This window comes from Oncorhynchus gorbuscha, linkage group LG10, assembly GCF_021184085.1.
Source record: "Oncorhynchus gorbuscha isolate QuinsamMale2020 ecotype Even-year linkage group LG10, OgorEven_v1.0, whole genome shotgun sequence".
In the NCBI taxonomy this organism is placed as follows: domain Eukaryota; kingdom Metazoa; phylum Chordata; class Actinopteri; order Salmoniformes; family Salmonidae; genus Oncorhynchus; species Oncorhynchus gorbuscha.
This window is the reverse complement of record NC_060182.1, coordinates 95,895,130-95,922,747: the sequence shown is the minus strand read 5'-3', so window position 1 is coordinate 95,922,747 and position 27,618 is coordinate 95,895,130. Positions and strand designations below refer to the sequence as shown.

The 27,618-nt window shown below is 42.4% G+C and overlaps 2 protein-coding genes across 2 annotated transcripts in view; both read right to left on the bottom strand.

Moving 5' to 3' along the window:
• LOC124046805 (pleckstrin homology domain-containing family D member 1-like) overlaps positions 1-18,839 on the bottom strand; it is a 31,845-nt gene extending 13,006 nt beyond the window's left edge. Inside the window, exons 1-8 of the mRNA XM_046367566.1 lie at positions 18,599-18,839; positions 10,763-10,856; positions 10,477-10,566; positions 7,970-8,046; positions 7,438-7,529; positions 7,070-7,217; positions 4,350-4,443; positions 3,956-4,146 (exon numbers count right to left, since the gene is read on the bottom strand). Of these exons, the coding sequence (XP_046223522.1) occupies positions 3,956-4,146; positions 4,350-4,443; positions 7,070-7,217; positions 7,438-7,529; positions 7,970-8,046; positions 10,477-10,566; positions 10,763-10,856; positions 18,599-18,753 (941 nt within the window). The 5' untranslated portion in view covers positions 18,754-18,839. The remainder of the gene's footprint in view (positions 1-3,955; positions 4,147-4,349; positions 4,444-7,069; positions 7,218-7,437; positions 7,530-7,969; positions 8,047-10,476; positions 10,567-10,762; positions 10,857-18,598) is intronic.
• A 6,207-nt stretch (positions 18,840-25,046) lies between these two features.
• LOC124046806 lies at positions 25,047-27,615 on the bottom strand. The gene is made up of 2 exons (XM_046367567.1): positions 26,753-27,615; positions 25,047-26,332 (listed from the first exon to the last, which is right to left on the bottom strand). Exons 1-2 carry the CDS (start codon positions 27,533-27,535, stop codon positions 26,042-26,044), a joined length of 1,074 nt encoding a protein of 357 aa, XP_046223523.1. The 5' UTR covers positions 27,536-27,615; the 3' UTR covers positions 25,047-26,041.
• Between the last annotated feature and the right edge of the window lie 3 nt (positions 27,616-27,618).

The following is a 27,618-nucleotide window of genomic DNA, read 5'->3' as shown; positions in this document are numbered from 1 at the left end:
GATAAAAACACGTGCCCGTTTTAAGCGCAATATTTTGTCACGAAAAGATGCTCGACTATGCTTGGAATTGATAGCTTTGGAAAGAAGACACTCTGACGTTTCCAGAACTGCAAAGATTTTCACTGTGAGTGCCTTATAACAAAAGCTTCAGGCAAAACCAAGATGTTTGAGCGACCAGGAAATCAACAGGATTTCTGAAGGTACGTTTTCCATGATCGCCTTATATGGCTGTGAATGTGACAGGAATGAACGGACACTTTCTAGCGTTTCCCCAAGGTGTCTGCAGCATTGTGACGTATTTGTAGGCATATCATTGGAAGATTGACCATAAGAAACTACAATTGCCAAGTGTCCCGCACGGTGTCTGCGTGGAAATTGGTGCGCAAAAGTCACCTACCAGTATTTTATTATTATTATTTTTCCATCCGAATCTGAGAACAATGCAGGCTTCCAGGAACGGCATTTCAATGAAGAGATATATGACAAAACACCTTGAGGATTGATTCAAACAACGTTTTCCATGTTTCAGTCGATATTATGGAGTTAATTCGGAAAAAAGTTTGACGTGTAGGTGACTGAATTTTCGGTTAGTTTCGGTAGCCAAATGCATAGTAACAAAACGGAACTATGTGTCCTACACAAGAATCTTTCAGGAAAAACTGGACATCTGCTATGTAACTGAGAGTCTCCTCATTGAAACATCTGAAGTTCTTCAAAGGTAAATTATTTTATTTGATCCCTTTGCTGGTTTTTGTGAATATGTTGCGTGCTAAATGCTAACGCTAAATGCTAAGCTAGCTATCACCACTCTTACACAAATTATTGATTTTCTCTGGTTCTAAAGCATATTTTGAAAATCTGAGACGACAGGATTGTTAAGAAAAGGATAAGCTTGAGAGCAGGCATATTTATTTCATTTCATTTGCGATTTTTAGAAATCGCTAACGTTGCGTTATGGTAATGAGCTTGAGGCTGTAGTAATGCGACCGCATGCGGGATGGGGCGGACTATGAGGTTAATTTAATTTAATTTGCGATTTTCATGAATAGTTAACGTTGTGTTATGCTAATGAGCTAGCGGATAGATTTACACAATCCTGGATACAGGTTTTTCGTAGCTAAACGTGACGCAGAAAACGGAGCGATTTGTCCTAAACAAATAATCTTTCAGGAAAAACTGAACATTTGCTATCTGAGAGTCTCCTCATTGAAAACATCCGAAGTTCTTCAAAGGTAAATGATTTTATTGAATGCTTTTCTGGTTTTTGTGAAAATGTTGCCTGCTGAATGCTAACGCTAAATGCTACGCTAGCTATCAATACTGTTACACAAATGCTTGTTTTGCAATGGTTGAGAAGCATATTTTGAAAATCTGAGATGACGTTAACAAAAGGCTAAGCTTGAGAGCAAATAGATTAATTTCATTTCATTTGCGATTTTCATGAATAGTTAACGTTGCGTTATGGTAATGACCTTGAGGCTGTAGTCACGATACCGGATCCGGGATGGCTCGACGCAAGAAGTTAATATCAAACACAAGCACAAGCAATGGTCTGTTATAGGACAGAAGAAAGTCGTTCTGTAGGTCCTAATTTCCAGGGAATGCCCTGTGGGAAATTACAGAGGGCCTTGTTGCAGAGCTCTGCATTGGGGACACTTGTTTGAGAGACACCCTCATTAGGCTTCACGGTGGAGCTCTGCAGCGAGGCCCTTCATTGAGAGAAACCCTCAATAGGCTTCACCATGGGGCTCTTCAATGTGACTCCGCCTTGAGAGACACCCTCATTAGGCTTCACGGTGGAGCTCTGCAGCGAGGCCCTTCATTGAGAGAAACCCTCAATAGGCATCACCATGGGGCTCTTCAATGTGACTCCGCCTTGAGAGATACCCACATTAGGCCTCACGGTGGAGCTCTGCAGCGAGGCCCTTCATTGAGAGATACCCACATTAGGCCTCACTGCGGAGCTCTGCAGCGAGGCCCTTCATTGAGAGATACCCACATTAGGCCTCACTGCGGAGCTCTGCAGCGAGGCCCTTCATTGAGAGATACCCACATTAGGCCTCACTGCGGAGCTCTGCAGCGAGGCCCTTCATTGAGAGATACCCACATTAGGCTTCACGGTGGAGCTCTGCAGCGAGGCCCTTCATTGAGAGATACCCACATTAGGCCTCACTGCGGAGCTCTGCAGCGAGGCCCTTCATTGAGAGATACCCACATTAGGCCTCACTGCGGAGCTCTGCAGTTGGGCTCGCCATTGACAGATACACTGCATTTTTTTATACAACACTCATGTCTTTGGCATCATTAAACTGAAGATTAATTATTATTATGTGATTAAACTACTTAATCATGTAACTGTAATTAACTAGGAAGTCGGGGAACCAAGGAAAATATTCAGATTACAGAGTTAGAATTTTCCTAATATATCTTTCAGATATTTTAATATCTGATAACTTAGTCTTCTGATTAATGAATTATTCATAGTCTCATTCCAAACGTCGTAAATTGTTGGGTATCTGCACGAACCCAGTCTTCACTATGAGTTATCCATTTATCAATTGTCTTACATAATTTATTATTAACTAACTAAATCATCACAGAAAGGCATAAACAAACAGTAGATGGTTACAAGGAAATGAAAGCAGATGTGCCCTAGTGGGTTAAACCGGCATCGTGGCTTGATGTACAAAAGGGAAGTGGGGGTCAACTGAGATAAGACGACACACAGTTGATAATTATAACAATTGAAATGCTAATAAATTGCGCATGAACTCTCACTCATTCGGGAATAATTGCAATCAATATATATATTTACGCTCAGTGTGTCATTGTGATCTCTGTTGAAAAGTTTATTTCTGTCGGAGAGTTTGTCCGCCCTCTCTCTCTCTTTCTCTTTGCCGTGGTTAGAATGGATAGTTCAGAGTAACATTCATTCGTGTTGTTATAGAATAGATGTTTCGGCGGTTGTCGGTCTTCACGTTCAATGATACCAAATTCCTAGCTGCAGACTAGTAATTAATATCAAAGACTTGTTCTTATTCTGTCAGTATCAATAGTCTAAGAGTTTAACCACGTGGGATGGTTAAAAGATTCAGCAATCTACTCAAACCTTATTTCCCTCTGTGATAGCGGTACTGGTTTGTTCTCAACCCTTAGCCCTCTAGTAATGAGGGTAAGCTGGTCTGAAATGGGAAAACCCAGGGGTTTTCTTCGGAACATAGAAAGGGGCTGTTATACAACAATTAGATGTAAGCCTCATAACTGAAAATGCTGTATAAACAGGATTATGGTAATGTGGCCGTATCATCTCCCATGTGTTTCACAAAATTGTACCAAACGGACCAGTTCGTAGCTCGTTACTTCACCGATCTTTTATACCTTCTCCAGAACATAAATATTGTTCGGACCACTAGTTCTGTGAGGTGGAAGAAATTCCTTTGTTCTCTCTATGAAAACTCACTCTCTCTCTCTATACTGTCTGGCCATGAGGAAGATTCTCCTCTAGAAATGTACAACCTCTCTGACAGAGCCTGGTGTAAGGAGTAGAGAGAGGGAGATGGTGCTCACTGTACCCAAAGAGGGCAACGTCATGAAAACACTCATGCCCTCTGGTCAACACCAGTTTCCCATCACATCCTGATCCCAGTCACTGGTGCTTGTCGTTGGTTTGTCTGTTGAGGAATCAATGTACATTTCCAATTTAATGGTTTTTCTCACCCTCATTAAACTCTTAGGCGGCCACAGGGTAGTCAGCTGTGATCAGACACAGGCAGGCTAACTTTCTGAAGGCGGACCGGTCACATTCAGGCTGAATCTGAGCTCAGATCCTCTCTAATTCATCGGCTGCTTAATGTGTCTTTTATATGGTAGGATAATTTATTTATTTTTTTACAAACTTCTGAACTTTTCACACAAGACTGGACAAAAATAAGATCCATGTTCCTGGTCCTCTCACCTCTCCTCAGCCTGCTCCTTCTCTCTCTGCAGTTCCCTCATCTGCTCTTCAATGTGTCTCAGCTCCGATCGCAGTCCCATGTCACCAGGCTGCACCTCCTGCTCCTCGTCCTTCTCTGGACGCTCAGCCCCCTGCTCAAGCTCCTTCTCCCTCAACAACTCCAGGGTTCGCTGCTTCTCATGGGACAGCTCCTGGAGGACCAGATCATGGATGTAATGAAGGTGTGTGTGTGTGTGTGTGTGTGTGTGTGTGTGTGTGTGTGTGTGTGTGTGTGTGTGTGTGTGTGTGTGTGTGTGTGTGTGTGTGTGTGTGTGTGTGTGTGTGTGTGTGTGTGTGTGTGTGTGTGTGTGTGTGTGTGTGTGTGTGTGTTTCTCCTCAAGTTCATTTTAAATACCTCAATAGATTTCTGAAGAAGTGTTGTTAAACTGTTCAGCTCCTCTTTTTCAGACTCCACTCCTTTCAGAGACTGTGCTGTGCCGTCCAAGTCCCTGTCAACAACACGATACACCACACAGTGGAATAGCAACACTCTCCACACTGAGAGCATCAAACCCACAACAGATGGACCTGAGGATCAGAGTCTTAAAGGCTAAGAGTTTTCACAGCAGTTTAGTTAACCTGTTAAGCCTAGCCCTGTTTACTGCCCCTTCTGGAGGAATTGGGTACCCATATAAAACAGGATACATTTTTGTCAAAAGTTGCTAATATATGCATATAAAAAATATTATCGAATAGAAAACACTCTAAAGCTTCTAAAACCGTTTACATTTTGTCTCTATGTAAAGCAGAAGTCTCAGGGCATGCATTCTCCCAAAGTCTCTCTTGTCATGGAAAAAGTTGGCCCAACTTTGATGTCATCGTATACGCCTTACCAAACAACTACCGCTCTGGGAACAGTCTGTACGTGTTCAGCGCGAAGCCTGCTTTCAATGGGGCTTCTCATTGTGTGAATTGCGTGCTCACGAGACGTTGAGCGTGCCGAAAGGTCTCGGTCATGCAAAAAAAAAGTGTACGTTTATGCGCGCTCTGCTCCCGCTCTCTCTTTTCTTCAGGATCAATTAAAAGACGTGTGTTTCGCTTCGTCCTCACAATTGCTGTACACCTTTATAACATGTTAAAGCTTAATTATGAACATAGTTTGACAAGTTTACTCGACATATAATATATATTTTCGACGTTTTGGTGCGCATCCACTTGAATTTTGCCTACATTTCAACCGAAATGTGGCTATTTTGAGAACCGAAAGACGCAGACTTGAAAACTAAACGCTGTTTTGGTAAGTATAATCCCTTCCAGGTCTTTTGATGGAAGAACAGCAAAGGTAAGGGAATATTTATGTGTTAATTTTGGGTTTCTGTCGACTCCAAGATAGAGGAGGCATAATGATACATTTGGAGCACCGACTCCTAGTATAGCCTAGTGAACTCAACCTGTAACGTTAAAAATAAATGTAACACAGAGATTGCATTTAGAAGAAGTGTATCTTCCTATACATATGTAAAACATGCATATTTAGTCAAAGTTTATGATGTGTATTCCTTGTTAGCTGACGTTATCTGCCGGAGCTATTTCATTTCTCCTGACATTTTAGTAGTATTTTTTGAACGATGTGTCATTGTAAACAGAGATTTATGGATATATATTGCAGATTATTTTTAAAAAATGAATGTACTGTGTAACATGTTATATTACTGTCATCTGATGAAGATTTCAAAACGTTAGTGTAATGATTTTTATTTTAATCCTGCGTTTATTGATTGCATATTTTTTCCCCACTATCTATGCTAATGAGCTATGTCTGCGGTGGTGGTTTGACATAAATATGTACTATGTTTTCGCCGTAAAACATTTTAGAAATCTGACTTGTTGCCTGGATTCACAACGAGTGTAGCTTTAATTCAATACCCTGCATGTGTATTTTAATGAACGTTTGAGTTTTAACTAATACTATTAGCATTTAGCGTAGCGCATTTGCATTTCCAGAGCTCTAGATGGGACACCTGCGTGCCAGGTAGGAGCAAGAGGTTAACGCAGTGGATAAAGACGGAGATACGAGCTACATTCCTTATATTAAATGCACTTTAAATGTATTACATGCAACTTTCTTACTCGTATGTGGGGATTACTGTATATTATTATTACTGTATATTATTATTACTGTATATTACTTAATACTGTATTTAATTTATTAATGTATTTAATTTATTACTGTATATTATTATTACTGTATTTTACTTAATACTGTATTTAATTTATTACGGTATATTATTATTACTATATTACTTATTACTGTATTTTATTATTACTGTATATAAATTAATGTATTTTATTTATCACTTTATTTATTACTGTATATTATTTATTTCTGTATATTATTTATTACTGTATATTATTTATTACTGTATATTATTTATTACTGTATATTATTTATTTCTGTATATTATTTATTACTGTATATTCTCAATTACTGTATATTATTTATTACTGTATATTATTTATTACTGTGTCACGCCTTGGTCATTGTATCTTGTGTTTTTGTTATATGTTTGGGTAGGCCAGGGTGTGACATGGGTTTATATGTTGTGTTTCGTATTGGGGTTTGTATTAATTGGGATTGTGTATTATTAGGGGTGTGTCTAGTTAGACTTGGCTGCCTGAGGCGATTCCTAATTGGAGTCAGCTGATTCTCGTTGTCTCGGATTGGGAACCGTATTTAGGTAGCCTGAGTGCGCGTTGTATTTCGTGGGTGAATGTACCTGTCTCTGTGTTAGTCACCAGATAGGCTGTAATTAGTTTCACTCGTTTGTTGTTTTCGTATTTTCAGTTATTTCATGTACCGCATTATCTTCATTAAAAGTCATGAGTAACCTACACGCTGCATTTCGGTCTGAATTTCTTCAAACAACAGACGAACGACATTACATACTGTATTTATTTATTACTGTATATTATCTATTACTGTATATTATCTATTACTGTATATGATTTATTACTGTATATTATCTATTACTGTATATTATCTATTACTGTATATTATCTATTACTGTATATTATCTATTACTGTATTTATTATTGTAAATATCCCAGTTTATGTTCTCCATAGCTCTCTCTTACAGTTTGATCTGATCCTGCTCTGCTCTAAGCTCCATCACCAGCTCCTCAAACTTCTGCTTCTCCTCCTCCAGAACCAGGTTCAGACGTTCCAGATGCTCCTTCTGTTCTCGCTGCAGGCTCAGTTCTTCTGTCTCCTCCATCAGCTTATCTGGGGTGACAAAACAGCCTGATCACTTGTTGTATATGGCCATTGTCTCCATGTGGGACTGTAAGCATCAAAACTAAAGAACAAAATTACTTTCAGCCCCTCGGACCTGCCACCCTGACCCATACCTGCCCATGTCCCCTTTCACCTATTCTCTCCTCTCTCTCCTGAACCAGGCCTTATGCCTCCTGCCTACCCATGCCTCCACAGTCCCTCTTCTTACCCAGGTACTCTTGCTTCTCCTTGGCCAGCTGCAGTCCCTGGGCTTCCAGGCTCTCTATCATGGCTTCTCCCAGTTGGGCGTTCTTCCAGGTGCTGGAGGTTTTAGACACTAGGTGTTTAACAGCTTTAACACAGCATGTGGCCATATAGGTTTTATACAGCATGATCACCACCAGTACCACACAACAGTAGGTCACATATTCCACTATACAATTGCAGACCTGTGCAGCTCCTCCATGCATGTCTGAAGAGACTAAAGTCCCCTCTAAGGTGGACCCTTTACTTAGAGTTAGACTTATAGACTTAACCCTGCTGCCCCTGATAAGACAGTTAGTGGGGTCAGTTGGATTTAAAGAGGCAGTGTGGTCAGTTGGATTTAAAGAGGCAGTGTGGTCAGTTGGATTTAAAGAGGCAGTGTGGTCAGTTGGATTTAAAGAGGCAGCGTGTAGTTTCAGTTTGTTTACAGTTACATTTAAAAAGGCAGTTTGAACAGCTAGATTTAAAGAGGCTTTATGTCGTAAATAGTGACTCACACTCTGCCAGACTCCTGCAGCATCTCCAGCCACTGGTTTTGTTCTGCCTCATTCTCTGCAGCCAGGACAATGTTACCCTGAGGGAGTAATAGAGCATCATCACATGATAATATACAATAGCATACATTATCATCACATGATAATATACAGTAGCATACATTATCATCACTAGATATTACACAGTAGCATACATTATCATCACTAGATATTACACAGTCGCATACACTATAATCACATGATAATATACAGTAGCATACATTATCATCACTAGATAATATACAGTAGCATACATTATCATCACATCATGCATATATCCTGTGTGGCTCAGTTGGGCATGACACTCATAATGCCAGGATTGTTGGTTCGATTCCCACGGGGGACCAGTACGAACAACAACAAAACAGTATGAAAACATATGCACTGAATAAGAGTCTGCTAAATTACAAAAATGTAATTTAAAAAAGATTACATCACAAACAGTAGCGTGCATTATCACATGAGATATACAGTAGCGTGCATTATCACATGAGATATACAGTAACATACATTATCACATGAGATACACAGTATCAACCATTATCACATGAGATATACAGTAGCATGCATTATCACATGAGATATACAGTAGTGTGCATTATCACATGAGATATACAGTAGCACGCATTATCACATGAGATACACAGTACCAACCATTATCACATGAGATATACAGTAGCATGCATTATCACATGAGATATACAGTACCAACCATTATCACATGAGATATACAGTAGCGTGCATTATCACATGAGATATACAGTAGCGTGCATTATCACATGAGATATACAGTAGCGTACATTATCACATGAGATATACAGTAGCATGCATTATCACATGAGATATACAGTAGTGAGCATTATCACATGAGATATACAGTAGCACACATTATCACATGGGATATACAGTAGCATGCATTATCACATGAGATATACCGTAACATACATTATCACATGAGAAATACAGTACTATGCATTATCACATGAGATATACAGTAGTGTGCATTATCACATGAGATATACAGTAGCACGCATTATCACATGAGATACACAGTACCAACCATTATCACATGAGATATACAGTAGCGTGCATTATCACATGAGATATACAGTAGCATGCATTATCACATGAGATATATACAGTAGCACACATTATCACATGAGATATACAGTAGCACTAATTATCACATGAGATATACAGTAGCATACATTATCATCACATGATACACAGTAGCATACATTATCATCACTAGATAATATACAGTAGCATTCATTATCATCACATGATAATATACAGTAGCATACATTATCATCACTAGATAATATACAGTAGCATACATTATCATCACTAGATAATATACAGTAGCATACATTATCATCACTAGATATTACACAGTAGCATACATTATCTTCACATCATGCATATATCCTGTGTGGCTCAGTTGGGCATGACACTCATAATGCCAGGATTGTTGGTTCGATTCCCACGGGGGACCAGTACGAACAACAACAAAACAGTATGAAAACATATGCACTGAATAAGAGTCTGCTAAATTACAAAAATGTAATTTAAAAAAAGATTACATCACAAACAGTAGCGTGCATTATCACATGAGATATACAGTAGCATGCATTATCACATGAGATATACAGTAACATACATTATCACATGAGAAATACAGTACTATGCATGATCACATGAGATATACAGTAGTGTGCATTATCTCATGAAATATACAGTAATGTGCATTATCACATGAGATATACAGTAGTGTGCATTGTCACATGATATATACAGTAGCACACATTTTCACATGAGATGTACAGTAGCACGCATTGTCACATGAGATATACAGTAGCATGCATTATCACATGAGATATACAGTAGTACAGTAGCATGCATTGTCACATGAGATATACAGTAGTACACATTATCACGAGAAATGCAGTACTATGCATTATCACATGAGCTATACAGTAGTGTGCATTATCACATGAGATATAACGTATTACAGTAGCGTGCATTGTCACATGAGATATACAGTAGCATGCATTATCACATGCGATATACAGTAGTGTGGATTATCACATGAGATATACAGTAACATGCATTATCACATGAGAAATGCAGTACTATGCATTATCACATGAGATATACAGTAGTGTGCATTATCACATGAGATATGCAGTAGTGTGCATTATCACATGAGATATACAGTAGCACACATTATCACATGAGGTACACAGTACCAACCATTATCACATGAGATATATACAGTAGCATGCATTATCACATGAGATATACAGTAGTGTGCATTATCACATGAGATATACAGTAACATACATTATCACATGAGAAATACAGTACTATGCATTATCACATGAGATATACAGTAACTGCCTGATAAATACAGAGTTGCAGATTTCAAGTGTCTATTATTAAAAAGTTTATATTATTGTCTAAGTGCTTACAGTGAAGTCATCATGATTTATAACCATGGCGAATGGCATGCCCTGGTCTTCCTTCGGATCCACAACACAGCCTCCTAAAGGGATCACACCCTGGGACAGACAGGATGAATACAACATAATGCATCAACTTCTCATAGTTGTGATATATATATATATATATATATATACACACACACACACACACACACACACACACACACACACGTCATCATACATATGAGATATAATGTGAGAATATTGTGGACCTTTTGAGGTTAACACATGCACCATGTTGAGTAAAGCTCACCTTGGGGTGGATGTTAAAGTGTTTGTTGGTCTCAAAGCTTCTCTTCTCATTCTCCGCATAGTAGAGCAGGAAACTGTCTTTGATGATGAAGAATCTAGGAGGATGGAGAAAGTGTCATTAGTTGGAGGAGAATGAGGTACGGCAAAACTTGGCTAAAAAAAAGAGGCAGATAGACAGGCAAGCAGAGGCCAATAGACTGCATCCTGACTGGATCATTCTGGATTACTATGTACTGTAGGTTAAAAAACAACAACCAGGCAAGCACCAGCCTAGATAACCCACAACACCAAGTCATACTAGCAGAGTCTGACAGAGGTTTACTAGCTAACCCACAAGACCAAGTCATACCAGCAGAGTCTGACAGAGGTTTACTAGCTAACCCACAACACCAAGTCATACCAGCAGAGTCTGACAGAGGTTTACTAGCTAACCCACAACACCAAGTCATACTAGCAGAGTCTGACAGAGGTTTACTAGCTAACCCAAGTCACCATGTCATACTAGCAGAGTCTGACAGAGGTTTACTAGCTAACCCACAACACCAAGTCATACCAGCAGAGTCTGACAGAGGTTTACTAGCTAACCCACAACACCAAGTCATACTAGCAGAGTCTGACAGAGGTTTACTAGCTAACCCAAGTCACCATGTCATACTAGCAGAGTCTGACAGAGGTTTACTAGATAACCCACGCCACCATGTCATACTAGCAGAGTCTGACAGAGGTTTACTAGCTAACCCAAGTCACCATGTCATACTAGCAGAGTCTGACAGAGGTTTACTAGATAACCCACGCCACCATGTCATACTAGCAGAGTCTGACAGAGGTTTACTAGATAACCCACGCCACCATGTCATACTAGCAGAGTCTGACAGAGGTTTACTAGATAACCCACGCCACCATGTCATACTAGCAGAGTCTGACAGAGGTTTAACTATGTCGTGTCTTTACGATCATTAACTGAAGACGTATAGTTTTTAATCAAAGATTCTCTGTAATTAGCATTTCGTGATGAACTAATCAGGCAAATGTAATTAACTAGGAAGTCGGGGCACCAAGGAAAATATTCAGATTACAAAGTTATAATTTTCCTAATATAACTTTTCAGATATTTTAATATCTGATCAATTAGTCTTCTGATTAATGACTTATTCTTTATTTTACCTCACGTTAGTCTCATTCCAAACGTTGTAAATTGTTGGTTATCTGCACGAACCCAGTCTTCACTATGAGTCATGCATACATCAATTGTCTTAAATAATTTATTTACTAACTAAGTAATTCACAGAAATGCATAAACAAACAGTAGATAGTTACAAGGAAATGATAACGGAGTTTCCCTAGTGGGATAAACCGGCATGGTGTACAAAAGGAAAGTGGGGGTCGACTGAGATAAGACAACACACAGATGATAATAATAACAATTGAAATGCTAATCCTTTGCACATGAACACTCACTCATTCAGGAACAATAGCAATCAATACATATATTTACGCTCAGTGTGTCGTCGGCTCTCTCTCTCTCTCTCTCTCTCTCTCTCTCTCTCTCTCTCTCTCTCTCTCTCTCTCTCTCAGAGTGACATTCATTCATATCGTTATAGAATGGATGTTTCGGGGGTTGTCGTTCTTCGCGTTCAATGATACCGAATTCCTAGCTGCAGACTAGTAATTCATATCAAAGACTTGTTCTGTCGGTATCGATAGTCTAAGAGTTTAACCACATGGGATGGTTAAAAGATTCTGCCATCTACTCAAACCTTGCCCCTCTCGTTATCGAGGTAAGCTGGTCTGAAACCTTTGTCCTCTCGTAATTGAGAGAAACATGGTCTGTTGAGAAATTCTCAAGGTGCGAGTTTTATTTGGAAGAGCAGAAAAAGGCTGTCTCATGACGCCAGGTCCTAACTGTGCTCATGGGGGCGTGCCAGTGACTTAAGTAAAACTTTACACAGAAATACAATTCTCTCACATTACATCATTACATAGCATCCCATCATTTCACAAATAGTTTAATCCCTCCTCATTCATCCTGTACAACAATTAGATGTAAGCCTCATATCTGAAGCTATTGTATAAACAGCATTATGGTAATGTGGCCGTATCGTCTCCCATGTGTTTCACAAAATTGTACCAAACGGACCAGTTCGTAGCTGGATTCTTCACCGATCTTTTATACCTTCTCCAGAACATAAATGTTGTTCGGACCTCAAATTCTGTGACGTGGAAGAAATTCCTTTGTTCTCTATGACAACTCACTCTGTCTCTATACTGTGGCCATGAGGAGATAATCTCCTCCAGGAATTTACGATCTCTCTCTGACCACAGCAGCCTGGGTGTAGGAGAAAGGGCTGGTTATGTAGCTATACTGAACAAAAATGTAAACACAACATGTGAAGTGTTGGTCACATGTTTCATGAGCTGAAATAAAAGATTGCAGAAATGTTCAATATGCACAAAAAGCTTAGTTCTCTCAAATGTTCTACACAAATTTGTTTACCTCCCTGTTAGTGAGTATTTCTCCTTTGCCACAATAATCCACCTGACAGTATGTTCAACCGGCCTCACAACCGCAGACCGTGTGTAACCACGTCAGCCCAGGATCTCCACATTTGGCTTCTTCACCAGCGGGATCCCCTTGGGGAGGGGGGTGCTCAGGAGTAATTCTGTCTGTAATAAAGCCATTTTGTGGGGAAAAACTGATTCTGATTGCCTGGGCCTGGCTCCACCCACGCCTGCACCTCTGCTCAGTCGTAGATTAGGGCCTAATGTATTTATTTCAATTGACTGATTTCCTTATATGAACTGTAACTCAGTAAAATCGTTGAAAATGTTGGATGTTGCGTTTATATTTTTGTTCGTATTTATTTTGATAATCATTATCACTATCATCGTTAGCATAGCTGCCGTTAGCTAGCTCGAGTTACGTAAATAGCTAGCTACCTAGATAGCTGACGTTAGCCTGTCTCAGTACTTGGATTTGGCTTGGAAACACGATAATATATTTTTTTTAAAGAGAGAATAATACTTAGTAAGAAAACCTTTTATCATCATTGTGATGTCCCCAGATTGACTTCAGATGCAGTAGAACTTTAGCCAGCTAACTAAGATGAATGGAACCACTGTATTTTAGCTAGCTAACATTAGCATTGCTAGCAATTTGCTAGTAACAGTAATGGAAGCATGGCCATCTCTTTAAAAATACATTTGACAACATCATATGGCAATGTTGTTTCCTACTAATTATTTGTCTACTTTAGCAATGTCATTGTATTTCCAATCTCGAGCCAGTCAGTCTACATCGCATAGAAGTAGCTTCCAAATGAGTTTTATCTCATTTCTCGAGCTATGGTTATATTTGAGGGATGTAGACAATCGTCAACCCTGTTTTTCTGTCAGACAGTGCACAGTTGGGTGCCAGATTTATCCCCTTGTCAGGAACAGATGACCAGAAGGAGCAGAGGTAATGTGATTGCAATGGTTTTAGCGACCAACTAAAAATAATTTCATTCACTTTTCACTTGCTGTTTTTACAGCTTGTCAGGCAAGATCTCAGAATAAAAGTGTCATGCCACAGAAGTATCCTTGTGACACCTCCTCCGTTGTTGCCAGAGTCTCCCTCGACTCCTATGATAGAAGTACCGTTGTGACACCTAGCCTGATGGAACCAGCCTGATCACCATATAATGTCCAGGGTATAACCTAGCCTGGTGGAACCAGCCTGATCACTATATAATGTCCAGGGTATAACCTAGCCTGGTGGAACCAGCCTGATCACTATATAATGTCCAGGGTATAACCTAGCCTGGTGGAACCAGCCTGATCACTATATAATGTCCAGGATATAACCTAGCCTGGTGGAACCAGCCTGATCACCATATAATGTCCAGGGTATAACCTAGCCTGATGGAACCAGCCTGATCACCATATAATGTCCAGGGTATAACCTAGCCTGTTGGGAACCAGCCTGATCACCATATAATGTCCAGGGTATAACCTAGCCTGGTGGGAACCAGCCTGATCACTATATAATGTCCAGGGTATAACCTAGCCTGGTGGAACCAGCCTGATCACCATATAATGTCCAGGGTATAACCTAGCCTGATGGGAACCAGCCTGATCACTGTGTTCACCATATAATGTCCAGGGTATAACCTAGCCTGATGTATAACCTAGCCTGGTAGAACCAGCCTGATCACCATATAATGTCCAGGGTATAACCAGCCTGATCACCATATAATGTCCTGGGTATAACCTAGCCTGAGGTATAACCTAGCCTGGTGGGAACCAGCCTGATCACCATATAATGTCCAGGGTATAACCTAGCCTGATGGAACCAGCCTGATCACTGTGTTCACCATATAATGTCCAGGGTATAACCTAGCCTGGTGGAACCAGTCTGATCACCATATAATGTCCAGGGTATAACCTAGCCTGATGGAACCAGTCTGATCACCATATAATGTCCAGGGTATAACCTAGCCTGGTGGGAACCAGCCTGATCACCATATAATGTCCAGGGTATAACCTAGCCTGATGGAACCAGCCTGATCACTGTGTTCACCATATAATGTCCAGGGTATAACCTAGCCTGGTGGAACCAGTCTGATCACCATATAATGTCCAGGGTATAACCTAGCTGGTGGGAACCAGCCTGATCACTGTGTTCACCATATAATGTCCAGGGTATAACCTAGCCAGATGGAACCAGCCTGATCACCATATAATGTCCAGGGTATAACCTAGCCTGGTGGAACCAGCCTGATCACTATATAATGTCCAGGGTATAACCTAGCCTGGTGGGAACCAGCCTGATCACCATATAATGTCCAGGGTATAACCTAGCCTGGTGGGAACCAGCCTGATCACCATATAATGTCCAGGGTATAACCTAGCCTGATGGAACCAGCCTGATCACCATATAATGTCCAGGGTATAACCAGCCTGATCACTATATAATGTCCAGGGTATAACCTAGCCTGGTAGAACCAGTCTGATCACCATATAATGTCCAGGGTATAACCTAGCCTGGTGGGAACCAGCCTGATCACCATATAATGTCCAGGGTATAACCTAGCCTGGTGGGAACCAGCCTGATCACCATATAATGTCCAGGGTATAACCTAGCCTGATGGAACCAGCCTGATCACTGTGTTCACCATATAATGTCCAGGGTATAACCTAGCCTGATGGAACCAGTCTGATCACCATATAATGTCCAGGGTATAACCTAGCCTGGTGTTACCAGCCTGATCACTATATAATGTCCAGGGTATAACCAGCCTGATCACCATATAATGTCCAGGGTATAGCCTAGCTGGTGGGAACCAGCCTGATCACTGTGTTCACCATATAATGCCCAGGGTATAACCTAGCCAGATGGAACCAGCCTGATCACCATATAATGTCCAGGGTATAACCTAGCCTGGTGGAACCAGCCTGATCACTATATAATGTCCAGGGTATAACCTAGCCTGGTGGGAACCAGCCTGATCACCATATAATGTCCAGGGTATAACCTAGCCTGATGGAACCAGCCTGATCACCATATAATGTCCAGGGTATAACCTAGCCTGATGGGAACCAGCCTGATCACTGTATTCACCATATAATGTCCAGGGTATAACCTATCCTGATGGAACCAGCCTGATCACCATATAATGTCCAGGGTATAACCTAGCCTGATGGAACCAGCCTGATCACTATATAATGTCCAGGGTATAACCTAGCCTGGTAGAACCAGTCTGATCACCATATAATGTCCAGGGTATAACCTAGCCTGATGGAACCAGCCTGATCACTGTGTTCACCATATAATGTCCAGGGTATAACCAGCCTGATCACTGTGTTCACCATATAATGTCCAGGGTATAACCTAGCCTGGTGGAACCAGTCTGATCACTGTGTTCACCATATAATGTCCAGGGTATAACCTAGCCTGGTAGAACCAGCCTGATCACCATATAATGTCCATATAATTCTGTTTTACATTTTTAATAAACTGAGGGATCTTACAGATAATTGTTTGTGTGGGGTACAGAGATGAGGTAGTCATCTCTCTAGTATACTGTTAAACACCATTATTCCACACAGAGTGAGTCCATGCAACTTATTATGTGACTTGTTAAGCACATTTTTACTCCTGAACTTATTTAGGCTTGACATAACAAAGGGGGGTTGAATACTGATTGAATCAAGACATTTCAGCTTTTCATGTTTAATGAATTTGTAAAATATTTGATAAAACAGAATTTCAACTTTGACATTATGGGTTATTGTGGGTAGGCCAGTGATGAAAAGAAAATACAAATCTACATTTGATCCATTTTAAATTCATTTTTACACAACAAAATGTGTAAAAAGTGGAGGGGTGTGAATACTTTCTGAAGGAAAAGCAGTATCTGCACATTAGCTATGATGTCTTTGTTTAATGCCGATACGGCGTGGAATGTTTTATCGATGCGATAGTGCTATTCTGTGTAAGGCTAAGTGGTACGTGGGGATCCAAGGACAAACAGGACTCGGTTGTTCCGATTGTTGATCATAGATAGCACTTAATGTAGTGCGGGAAAATCATGATGGATCTGAGCCAAGGGTTTGACTGTGAGCTTTTATCATGGCAGAAGTAGAGCACAACAGATTATTCTAGTTGGAGGGTTGAAGACAGTACTGAACTTGGAAGAGGCCGATCCCACAGCAGCCCAGTTGTCAGAGAGGAAATGGAACCATATTGTAGTTACTCAACAATACTCCACATATTGTAGTTACTCAACAATACTCCACATATTGTAGTTACTCAACAATACTCCACATATTGTAGTTACTCAACAATACTCCACATATTGTAGTTACTCAACAATACTCCACATATTGTAGTTACTCAACAATACTTCACATATTGTAGTTACTCAACAATACTCCACATATTGTAGTTACTCAACAATACTAACCTGATTGAACATTAAATATTGTAGTTACTCAACAATACTAACCTGATTGAACATTACATATTGTAGTTACTCAACAATACTAACCTGATTGAACATTATGTCCTGAATACAAAGTGTTATGTTTGGGGCAAATCAAACAAAAACAAATAACTAAATTACCACTCTTCATATTTTCAAGAATGGTGGTGGTGGCTGCATCATGTTAAGAGTTTTTGGGGATGAAAATGCACAGGCCAAATCCAGTTCAGTCTGCTTTCCAACAGACATTGGGAAACAAATGGCTGTCTAGCAATAATCAACAACCAAATTTGACAGAGTTTGAATCATTTTTTAAAGAATAATTTGCAAATATTGTACCATCCAGGTGTGCAATGTTCTTAGAGATTTACCCAGAAAGACCCACAGCGGTTGTCGCTGCCAAAGGTGAATCTAACATCTATCGAGGGGGATGAACACTTATCTAATCAAGATATATTCGTGTTTTTTTAACCTCAGGGACTATTCTGTTGTCTAAAATGCCTTTTTTTTGTACAAGATTGAAGTTGTTCATCTGTAAACCAAAGTTAACATTGTCATTTCCCCCCCCCTTCTATATACACTGCCAGTACTTGTGCCACCATGCCAGGCCCTACCTACTGCTAGGTAGAAATAACTAGGCAGGTCCTACCTACTGCTAGGTAGAAATAACTAGGCAGGCCCTACCTGCTGCTAGGTAGAATTAACTAGGCAGGCCCTACCTGCTGCTAGGTAGAATTAACTAGGCATGCCCTAACTGCTGCTAGGTAGAATTAACTAGGCATGCCCTAACTGCTGCTAGGTAGAATTAACTAGACAGGTGATAATGCCCTACCTGCTGCTAGGTAGAATTAACTAGACAGGTGATAATGCCCTACCTGCGGGACCACTTGGCGGAGGACCGTCCGAAGGGCCTCTTCCAGAGCACCCCATGCAGCTGCACCTTGGTGCTAATGTCCAGCACTTCAGAGTCTGTCTGATCCATGGACGTCCAGTAGGAGAAGAGAGAGGGTTTGGAGGACGAGGAGAACATCGCTAACCCTCCTAACCCTTCCACAGAGGGGCGTGGAGTTGGACAAAAAAATCAATGGAACAAAAATAGAAATGAGGAACTAGGAAGTACACACACACACCCAATAACACACACACACACAGTTGTGGACACGACACACACTCACAGACAAAGTAACACACACATCCTGATACCAAACTCAGCGGGGTGGAATGATCAAGCTGCCAATACATCAGCATCAGCTGGAGGCAGACTACTGGACAGAGAGGAGGGGTAGAGAGGATGAAGAGAGACGGGTGAGGGAGGGCAGGAGAGAGAGTGGGGGAGGGCAAGAGAGAGAGAGGGCAGGAGAGAGAGAGAGTGGGGGAGGGCAGGAGAGAGAGTGAGGGCAGGAGAGAGAGTGAGGGCAGGAGAGAGAGAGAGGGCAGGAGAGAGAGAGAGGGCAGGAGAGAGAGAGAGGGCAGGAGAGAGAGAGAGAGAGAGAGAGGGCAGGAGAGAGAGAGAGGGCAGGAGAGAGAGAGAGAGTGGGGGAGGGCAGGGAAGAGAGAGTGAGGGCAGGAGAGAGAGAGAGAGAGCGGGGTAGGGCAGGAGAGAGAGACAGGGCAGGAGAGAGAGAGAGTGGGGTAGGGCAGGAGAGAGACAGAGAGAGAGTGGGGTAGGGCAGGAGAGAGAGAGGACAGGAGAGAGAGAGCAGAGAGAGAGAGAGAGAGAGAGAGAGAGAGAGAGAGAGAGAGAGAGAGAGAGAGAGAGAGAGACAGAGAGACAGAGAGAGAGAGAGAGAGAGAGAGAGAGAGAGAGAGAGAGAGAGAGAGAGAGAGAGAGAGAGAGAGAGAGAGAGCGGCAGAGGCTTTAGAAATTAGTTTTAGTAAATCTGTTGCTAGGTCAATACATCCCTGTCATCTATCTCTCTCTCTCTCTCTCTCTGAGCAGCTTCCTGTAGAGAACAAAGTAGGGCAGGCATGTGTCCCAAATGGCACTATTCTAATGTTGACCAGGGCTCGTAGGAGTGTAAACTGATGCTCGACAAGAACACGCACACTCTACTTTCTAGCAAAGAGCATGTTACATAGTAAAATGGAGATCGCGATATGTTATGGGTAAACTTACTGTGGTGTTAAAGATGTATACATCTGAATGGTTATAGCATGTATGCATATTTAGTGTGTGTGTTTTAATGGACAGGGTGTTCAAATCTATATGTCTCTGCAGCCATCCTATATGACCGCTATGGGGATTTGATGATGTTGATGAGGACAAAGCTGGAGATCACTCTGTCATGCTGATTGAGTTTGAATAATAATAATATAATAATAATATATGCCATTTAGCAGACGCTTTTATCCAAAGCGACTTACAGTCATGTGTGCATACATTCTGGAAGCTTCAAAAGGAGGGTGGTGCTTGGAATCATTGTTCTTCCTCTGTCAACCATGGTTACCTGCAAGGAAACACGTGCCGTCATCATTGCTTTGCACAAAATGGGCTTAAAAGGCAAGGATATTGCTGCCAGTAAGATTGCACCTAAATCAACCATTTATCGGATCATCAAGAACTTAAAGGAGAGCGGTTCAATTGTTGTGAAGAAGACTTCAGGGCGTCCAAGAATGTCCAGCAAGCGCCAGGACCGTCTCCTAAAGTTTATTCAGCTGTGGGATTGGGGCACCACCAGTACATAGCTGCTCAGGAATGGCAGCAGGCAGGTGTGAGTGCATTCTGCATGCACAGTGAGGCGAAGACTTTTGGATGATGGCCTGGTGTCAAGAAGAGCAGCAAAGAAGTCACTTCTCTCCAGGAAAAACATCAGGGACAGACTGATATTCTGCAAAAGGTACAGGGATTGGACAGCTGAGGACTGGGGTAAAGACATTTTCTCTGATGAATCCCCTTTCCGATTGTTTGGGGCATCCGGATAAAAGCTTGTCTGGAGAAGACAAGGTGAGCGCTACCATCGGTCCTGTGTCATGCCAACAGTAAAGCATCCTGAGACCATTCACGTGTGGGGTTGCTTCTCAGCCAAGGGAGTGGGCTCACTCACAATTGTGCCTAAGAACACAGCCATGAATAAAGAATGGCACCAACACATCCTCCAAGAGCAACTTCTCCCAACCATCCAGGAACAGTTTGGTGACGAATAATGCCTTTTCCAGCATGATGGAGCACCTTCGACACAAGGCAAAAGTGGTAACTAAGTGGCTCGGGGAACAAAACATCGATATTTTGGGTCCATGGCCAGGAAACTCCCCCGACCTTAAAACCATTGAGAAATTGTGGTCAATCCTCAAGATGCGGGTAAACAAACAAAAATCCACAAATTCTGACAAACTCCAAGAATTGATTATGCAAGAATGGGCTGCCATCAGTCAGGATGTGGCCCAGAAGTTAATTGAATGGGCTGCCATCAGTCAGGATGTGGCCCAGAAGTTAATTGAATGGGCTGCCATCAGTCAGGATGTGGCCCAGAAGTTAATTGAATGGGCTGCCATCAGTCAGGATGTGGCCCAGAAGTTAATTGAATGGGCTGCCATCAGTCAGGATGTGGCCCAGAAGTTAATTGAATGGGCTGCCATCAGTCAGGATGTGGCCCAGAAGTTAATTGAATGGGCTGCCATCAGTCAGGATGTGGCCCAGAAGTTAATTGAATGGGCTGCCATCAGTCAGGATGTGGCCCAGAAGTTAATTGACAGCATGCCATGGCGGATTGCAGAGGTCTTGAAAAAGAAGGGTCAACACTGCAAATATGGACTCTGCATCAACTTCATGTAATTGTCAATAAAAGCCTTTGACACTTATGAAATGCTTGTAATTATACTTCAGTATTCCATAGTAACATCTGACAAAAATATCTAAAGACACTGAAGCATCAAACTTTTGGCCACAACTGTACATACCGTAGGCTTAATGACAGCGGTGGAGAAAGTACGCAACTATCATACTTGAGTAAAAGTAAATATACCTTAATAGAAAATGACTCAAGTAAAAGCCACCCATTAATATTCTACTTGAGTAAAAGTAAAGATACCTTAATAGAAAATGACTCAAGTAAAAGTCACCCAGTAATATTCTACTTGAGTAAAAGTCTAAAAGCATTTGGTTTAAAATATACTTCAGTATGAAAAGTAAAATGTATAAACAATTTTACATTTCTTAACATTTATGGCACCAGAACACATAGGTAGGGCCTGCCTTTCAACCTGGTCACGTCTGTTGTGGGTGGACCAAATCAACCTGGGTGTCCTGGTCGCGTCTGGTGTGGGTGGACCAAATCAACATGGGTGTCCTGGTCGCGTCTGGTGTGGGTGGACCAAATCAACCTGGGTGTCCTGGTCGCGTCTGGTGTGGGTAGACTAAATCAACATGGGTGTCCTGGTCGCGTCTGGTGTGGGTGGACCAAATCAACCTGGGTGTCCTGGTCGCGTCTGGTGTGGGTGGACTAAATCAACCTGGGTGTCCTGGTCGCGTCTGGTGTGGGTGGACCAAATCAACCTGGGTGTCCTGGTCACGTCTGGTGTGGGTGGACCAAATCAACCCGTGCACGATGGCGGACGAGCGGTACGGTCAGCACGTAAGGTTTAGTAACCGGGTGGTAGCCCGCTAGTGGATGGCTATTTAGCCTCTCTGTGCTAGTGGATGGCTATTTAGCCTCTCTGTGCTAGTGGATGGCTATTTAGCCTCTCTGTGTTAGTGGATGGCTATTTAGCCTCTCTGTGTTAGTGGATGGCTATTTAGCCTCTCTGTGCTAGTGGATGGCTATTTAGCCTCTCTGTGTTAGTGGTGGCTATTTAGCCTCTCTGTGTTAGTGGTGGCTATTTAGCCTCTCTGTGTTAGTGGTGGCTATTTAGCCTCTCTGTGTTAGTGGTGGCTATTTAGCCTCTCTGTGTTAGTGGTGGCTATTTAGCCTCTCTGTGTTAGTGGTGGCTATTTAGCCTCTCTGTGTTAGTGGTGGCTATTTAGCCTATCTGTGTTAGTGGTGGCTATTTAGCCTCTCTGTGCTAGTGGATGGCTATTTAGCCTCTCTGTGTTAGTGGATGGCTATTTAGCCTCTCTGTGTTAGTGGATGGCTATTTAGCCTCTCTGTGTTAGTGGATGGCTATTTAGCCTCTCTGTGTTAGTGGTGGCTATTTAGCCTCTCTGTGTTAGTGGATGGCTATTTAGCCTCTCTGTGCTAGTGGATGGCTATTTAGCCTCTCTGTGTTAGTGGTGGCTATTTAGCCTCTCTGTGTTAGTGGATGGCTATTTAGCCTCTCTGTGTTAGTGGATGGCTGTTTAGCCTCTCTGTGCTAGTGGATGGCTATTTGCCTCTCTGTGCTAGTGGATGGCTATTTAGCCTCTCTGTGCTAGTGGATGGCTATTTAGCCTCTCTGTGTTAGTGGATGGCTATTTAGCCTCTCTGTGTTAGTGGTGGCTGTTTAGCCTCTCTGTGTTAGTGGTGGCTGTTTAGCCTCTCTGTGTTAGTGGTGGCTGTTTAGCCTCTCTGTGTTAGTGGTGGCTGTTTAGCCTCTCTGTGTTAGTGGTGGCTGTTTAGCCTCTCTGTGTTAGTGGTGGCTGTTTAGCCTCTCTCTGTTAGTGGTGACTATTTAGCCTCTCTGTGCTAGTGGATGGCTATTTAACCTCTCTGTGTTAGTGGATGACTATTTAGCCTCTCTGTGTTAGTGGTGGCTGTTTAGCCTCTCTGTGTTAGTGGTGGCTGTTTAGCCTCTCTGTGTTAGTGGTGGCTGTTTAGCCTCTCTCTGTTAGTGGTGGCTATTTAGCCTCTCTGTGCTAGTGGATGGCTATTTAGCCTCTCTGTGCTAGTGGATGGCTATTTAGCCTCTCTGTGTTAGTGGATGGCTATTTAGCCTCTCTGTGTTAGTGGATGGCTATTTAGCCTCTCTGTGTTAGTGGTGGCTATTTAGCCTCTCTGTGTTAGTGGTGGCTATTTAGCCTCTCTGTGTTAGTGGTGGCTATTTAGCCTCTCTGTGTTAGTGGTGGCTATTTAGCCTATCTGTGTTAGTGGTGGCTATTTAGCCTCTCTGTGCTAGTGGATGGCTATTTAGCCTCTCTGTGTTAGTGGATGGCTATTTAGCCTCTCTGTGTTAGTGGATGGCTATTTAGCCTCTCTGTGTTAGTGGTGGCTATTTAGCCTCTCTGTGTTAGTGATGGCTATTTAGCCTCTCTGTGCTAGTGGATGGCTATTTAGCCTCTCTGTGTTAGTGGTGGCTATTTAGCCTCTCTGTGTTAGTGGATGGCTATTTAGCCTCTCTGTGTTAGTGGATGGCTGTTTAGCCTCTCTGTGCTAGTGGATGGCTATTTGCCTCTCTGTGCTAGTGGATGGCTATTTAGCCTCTCTGTGCTAGTGGATGGCTATTTAGCCTCTCTGTGTTAGTGGATGGCTATTTAGCCTCTCTGTGTTAGTGGTGGCTGTTTAGCCTCTCTGTGTTAGTGGTGGCTGTTTAGCCTCTCTGTGTTAGTGGTGGCTGTTTAGCCTCTCTGTGTTAGTGGTGGCTGTTTAGCCTCTCTGTGTTAGTGGTGGCTGTTTAGCCTCTCTGTGTTAGTGGTGGCTGTTTAGCCTCTCTGTGTTAGTGGTGGCTGTTTAGCCTCTCTCTGTTAGTGGTGGCTATTTAGCCTCTCTGTGCTAGTGGATGGCTATTTAGCCTCTGTGTTAGTGGATGACTATTTAGCCTCTCTGTGTTAGTGGTGGCTGTTTAGCCTCTCTGTGTTAGTGGTGGCTGTTTAGCCTCTCTGTGTTAGTGGTGGCTGTTTAGCCTCTCTCTGTTAGTGGTGGCTATTTAGCCTCTCTCTGTTAGTGGTGGCTATTTAGCCTCTCTGTGCTAGTGGATGGCTATTTAGCCTCTCTGTGCTAGTGGATGGCTATTTAGCCTCTCTGTGTTAGTGGATGGCTATTTAGCCTCTCTGTGTTAGTGGATGGCTATTTAGCCTCTCTGTGTTAGTGGATGGCTATTTAGCCTCTCTGTGCTAGTGGATGGCTATTTAGCCTCTCTGTGTTAGTGGTGGCTGTTTAACAGTCTGATGGCCCTGAGATAGACGCTGTTCTTCAATCTCTCGGTCCCAGCTTTGATGCACCTGTACTGACCTCGCCTTTTGGATGATAGCAGGGTGAACAGGCAGTGGCTCTGTGGTTGATGTCCTTGATGATATTTTTGGCCTTCCTGTGACATCGGGTGCTGTAGGTGTCCTGGAGGGCAGGTAGTTTGCCCCCGGTGATGCGTTGGGCAGACCTCACCACCCTCTGGAGAGCCCTGCGTGGCCAGTTGTGGGATAGCTCAGGGGTGGGTTTGATCTGGCCAGGACAGGTGACCAAACAGTCAGAGTCGGGACACATTGCACCCATTAATTTTTATTTATTTAAATAAATCATAAAAACACAGTTTTGCAACAGAATGAACATTTCACTATCAACAGATGGAAAAATGTCAGACTCCTTATGGAATGATCACATGACCCGAAGCATGATGTCTACTGCTAACCCCTGATGCCCCTCAACTCTCTCTCTCACACACACACACACACACACACACACACACACACACACACACACACACACACGTCTTTCGACTAGAACCAAGAAGCTTCAAGATATATTATTACATTACTATTTCACGAAGAACCAGTAGGGAGAATATCCCTTTAGAACAGACTTAGTTTGGTTCCGTGAAATCTCATGAATAAAAAAAACCCCGTCTGCAGCTGAAGGTACTGCACGCACAACCACCTCCACAACCACAGAAGAAGAGAAGAGAGAGGGATTTACTGGGCCCAAAATCTGTCTTCTCCAGCAGGTGGTGTTTCGTATAAAAATGTTTCACTCACTAAACCAGGAGATTTTGTACAGAGGTTAATGAGTGTTAAATTTGGTTTAAAACAACAAAAAACATAAGGCTTATTTTAAACACGTGGTTTATTTGATCGAATAGGGTCATTGAGTGGCATCTCTTTCAATTGTTAGAGATGCCACTCAACCACCTGGTCAATATAATGGATAATTCTCGTTGTGGGTAGACACGGAACACCAGAGCTCACAAAATGAACATGCTTATTGCTGAGATTTTATAACATTGATAAAAGGACAGAAGATAAATTAAAAGCAAATCGAAAATTTGTATAAAAAAAAAAAATAAAGTCATTACATCACAACTGCTGTTTTGTTTGACCCAAATGCAAATAACTAAGTCCCTCTTCACAGACAGACACTAGGTGATCCAGACAAAGCTATGAGTCTGAACATCTACCGACGACTGTCTGTTGGTCTACACTCCATGTTACTGGTCCCTCAGTTCAGAGTTCATTAAAATGCATCTATTGGTCTGACTACTCACTGAACAATGCCTAATGTCATGTACCCTAAAATCACCCAGTCTACCACCATCAAGTAGACCAGTACCCAGTCTACCACCATCAAGTAGACCAGTACCCAGTCTACCACCATCAAGTAGACCAGTACCCAGTCTACCACCATCAAGTAGACCAGTACCCAGTCTACCACCATCAAGTAGACCAGTACCCAGTCTACCACCATCAAGTAGACCAGTACCCAGTCTACCACCATCAAGTAGACCAGTACCCAGTCTACCACCATCAAGTAGACCAGTACCCAGTCTACCACCATCAAATAGACCAGTACCCAGTCTACCACCATCAAATAGACCAGTACCCAGTCTACCACCATCAAATAGATCAGTACCCAGGCCTCCATCATCAAATAGACCAGTCCCCAGTCTACCACCACCAAATAGACCAGTCCCCAGTCTACCACCATCAAATAGACCAGTACCCAGTCTACCACCATCAAATAGACCAGTACCCAGGCCTCCATCATCAAATAGACCAGTACCCAGTCTACCACCATCAAATAGACCAGTACCCAGTCTACCACCATCAAATAGATCAGCCGACGACTGTCTGTTGGTCTACACTCCATGTTACTGGTCCCTCAGTTCAGAGTTCATTAAAATGCATCTATTGGTCTGACTACTCACTGAACAATGCCTAATGTCATGTACCCTAAAATCACCCAGTCTACCACCATCAAGTAGACCAGTACCCAGTCTACCACCATCAAGTAGACCAGTACCCAGTCTACCACCATCAAGTAGACCAGTACCCAGTCTACCACCATCAAGTAGACCAGTACCCAGTCTACCACCATCAAGTAGACCAGTACCCAGTCTACCACCATCAAGTAGACCAGTACCCAGTCTACCACCATCAAGTAGACCAGTACCCAGTCTACCACCATCAAGTAGACCAGTACCCAGTCTACCACCATCAAATAGACCAGTACCCAGTCTACCACCATCAAATAGACCAGTACCCAGTCTACCACCATCAAATAGATCAGTACCCAGGCCTCCATCATCAAATAGACCAGTCCCCAGTCTACCACCACCAAATAGACCAGTCCCCAGTCTACCACCATCAAATAGACCAGTACCCAGTCTACCACCATCAAATAGACCAGTACCCAGGCCTCCATCATCAAATAGACCAGTACCCAGTCTACCAACATTAAATAGACCAGTACCCAGTCTACCACCATCAAATAGACCAGTACCCAGTCTACCACCATCAAATAGACCAGTACCCAGTCTACCACCATTAAATAGACCAGTACCCAGTCTACCACCATTAAATAGACCAGTACCCAGTCTACCACCATCAAATAGACCAGTACCCAGTCTACCACCATCAAATAGACCAGTACCCAGTCTACCACCATCAAATAGACCAGTACCCAGTCTACCACCATCAAATAGACCAGTACAAGTCTACCACTATCAAATAGACCAGTACCCAGTCTACTTGCCATCAAGTAGCCCAGTAGCTATCCTGCAATCACTCAGGAAAACAGGTCTGAAGAGAACCACATTTTAAACCAAACGTGAAAGAAAG

Coding starts and splice junctions, on each gene's coding strand:
- LOC124046806 (XM_046367567.1), bottom strand. CDS start 27,535: ATGGCAAGTAGACTGGGTACTGGTCTATTTGATAGTGGTAGACTTGTA. Junction 26,333..26,752: donor GGGTACTGGTCTACTTGATG/GTGGTAGACTGG, acceptor GTCTATTTGATG/GTGGTAGACTGGGTACTGGT.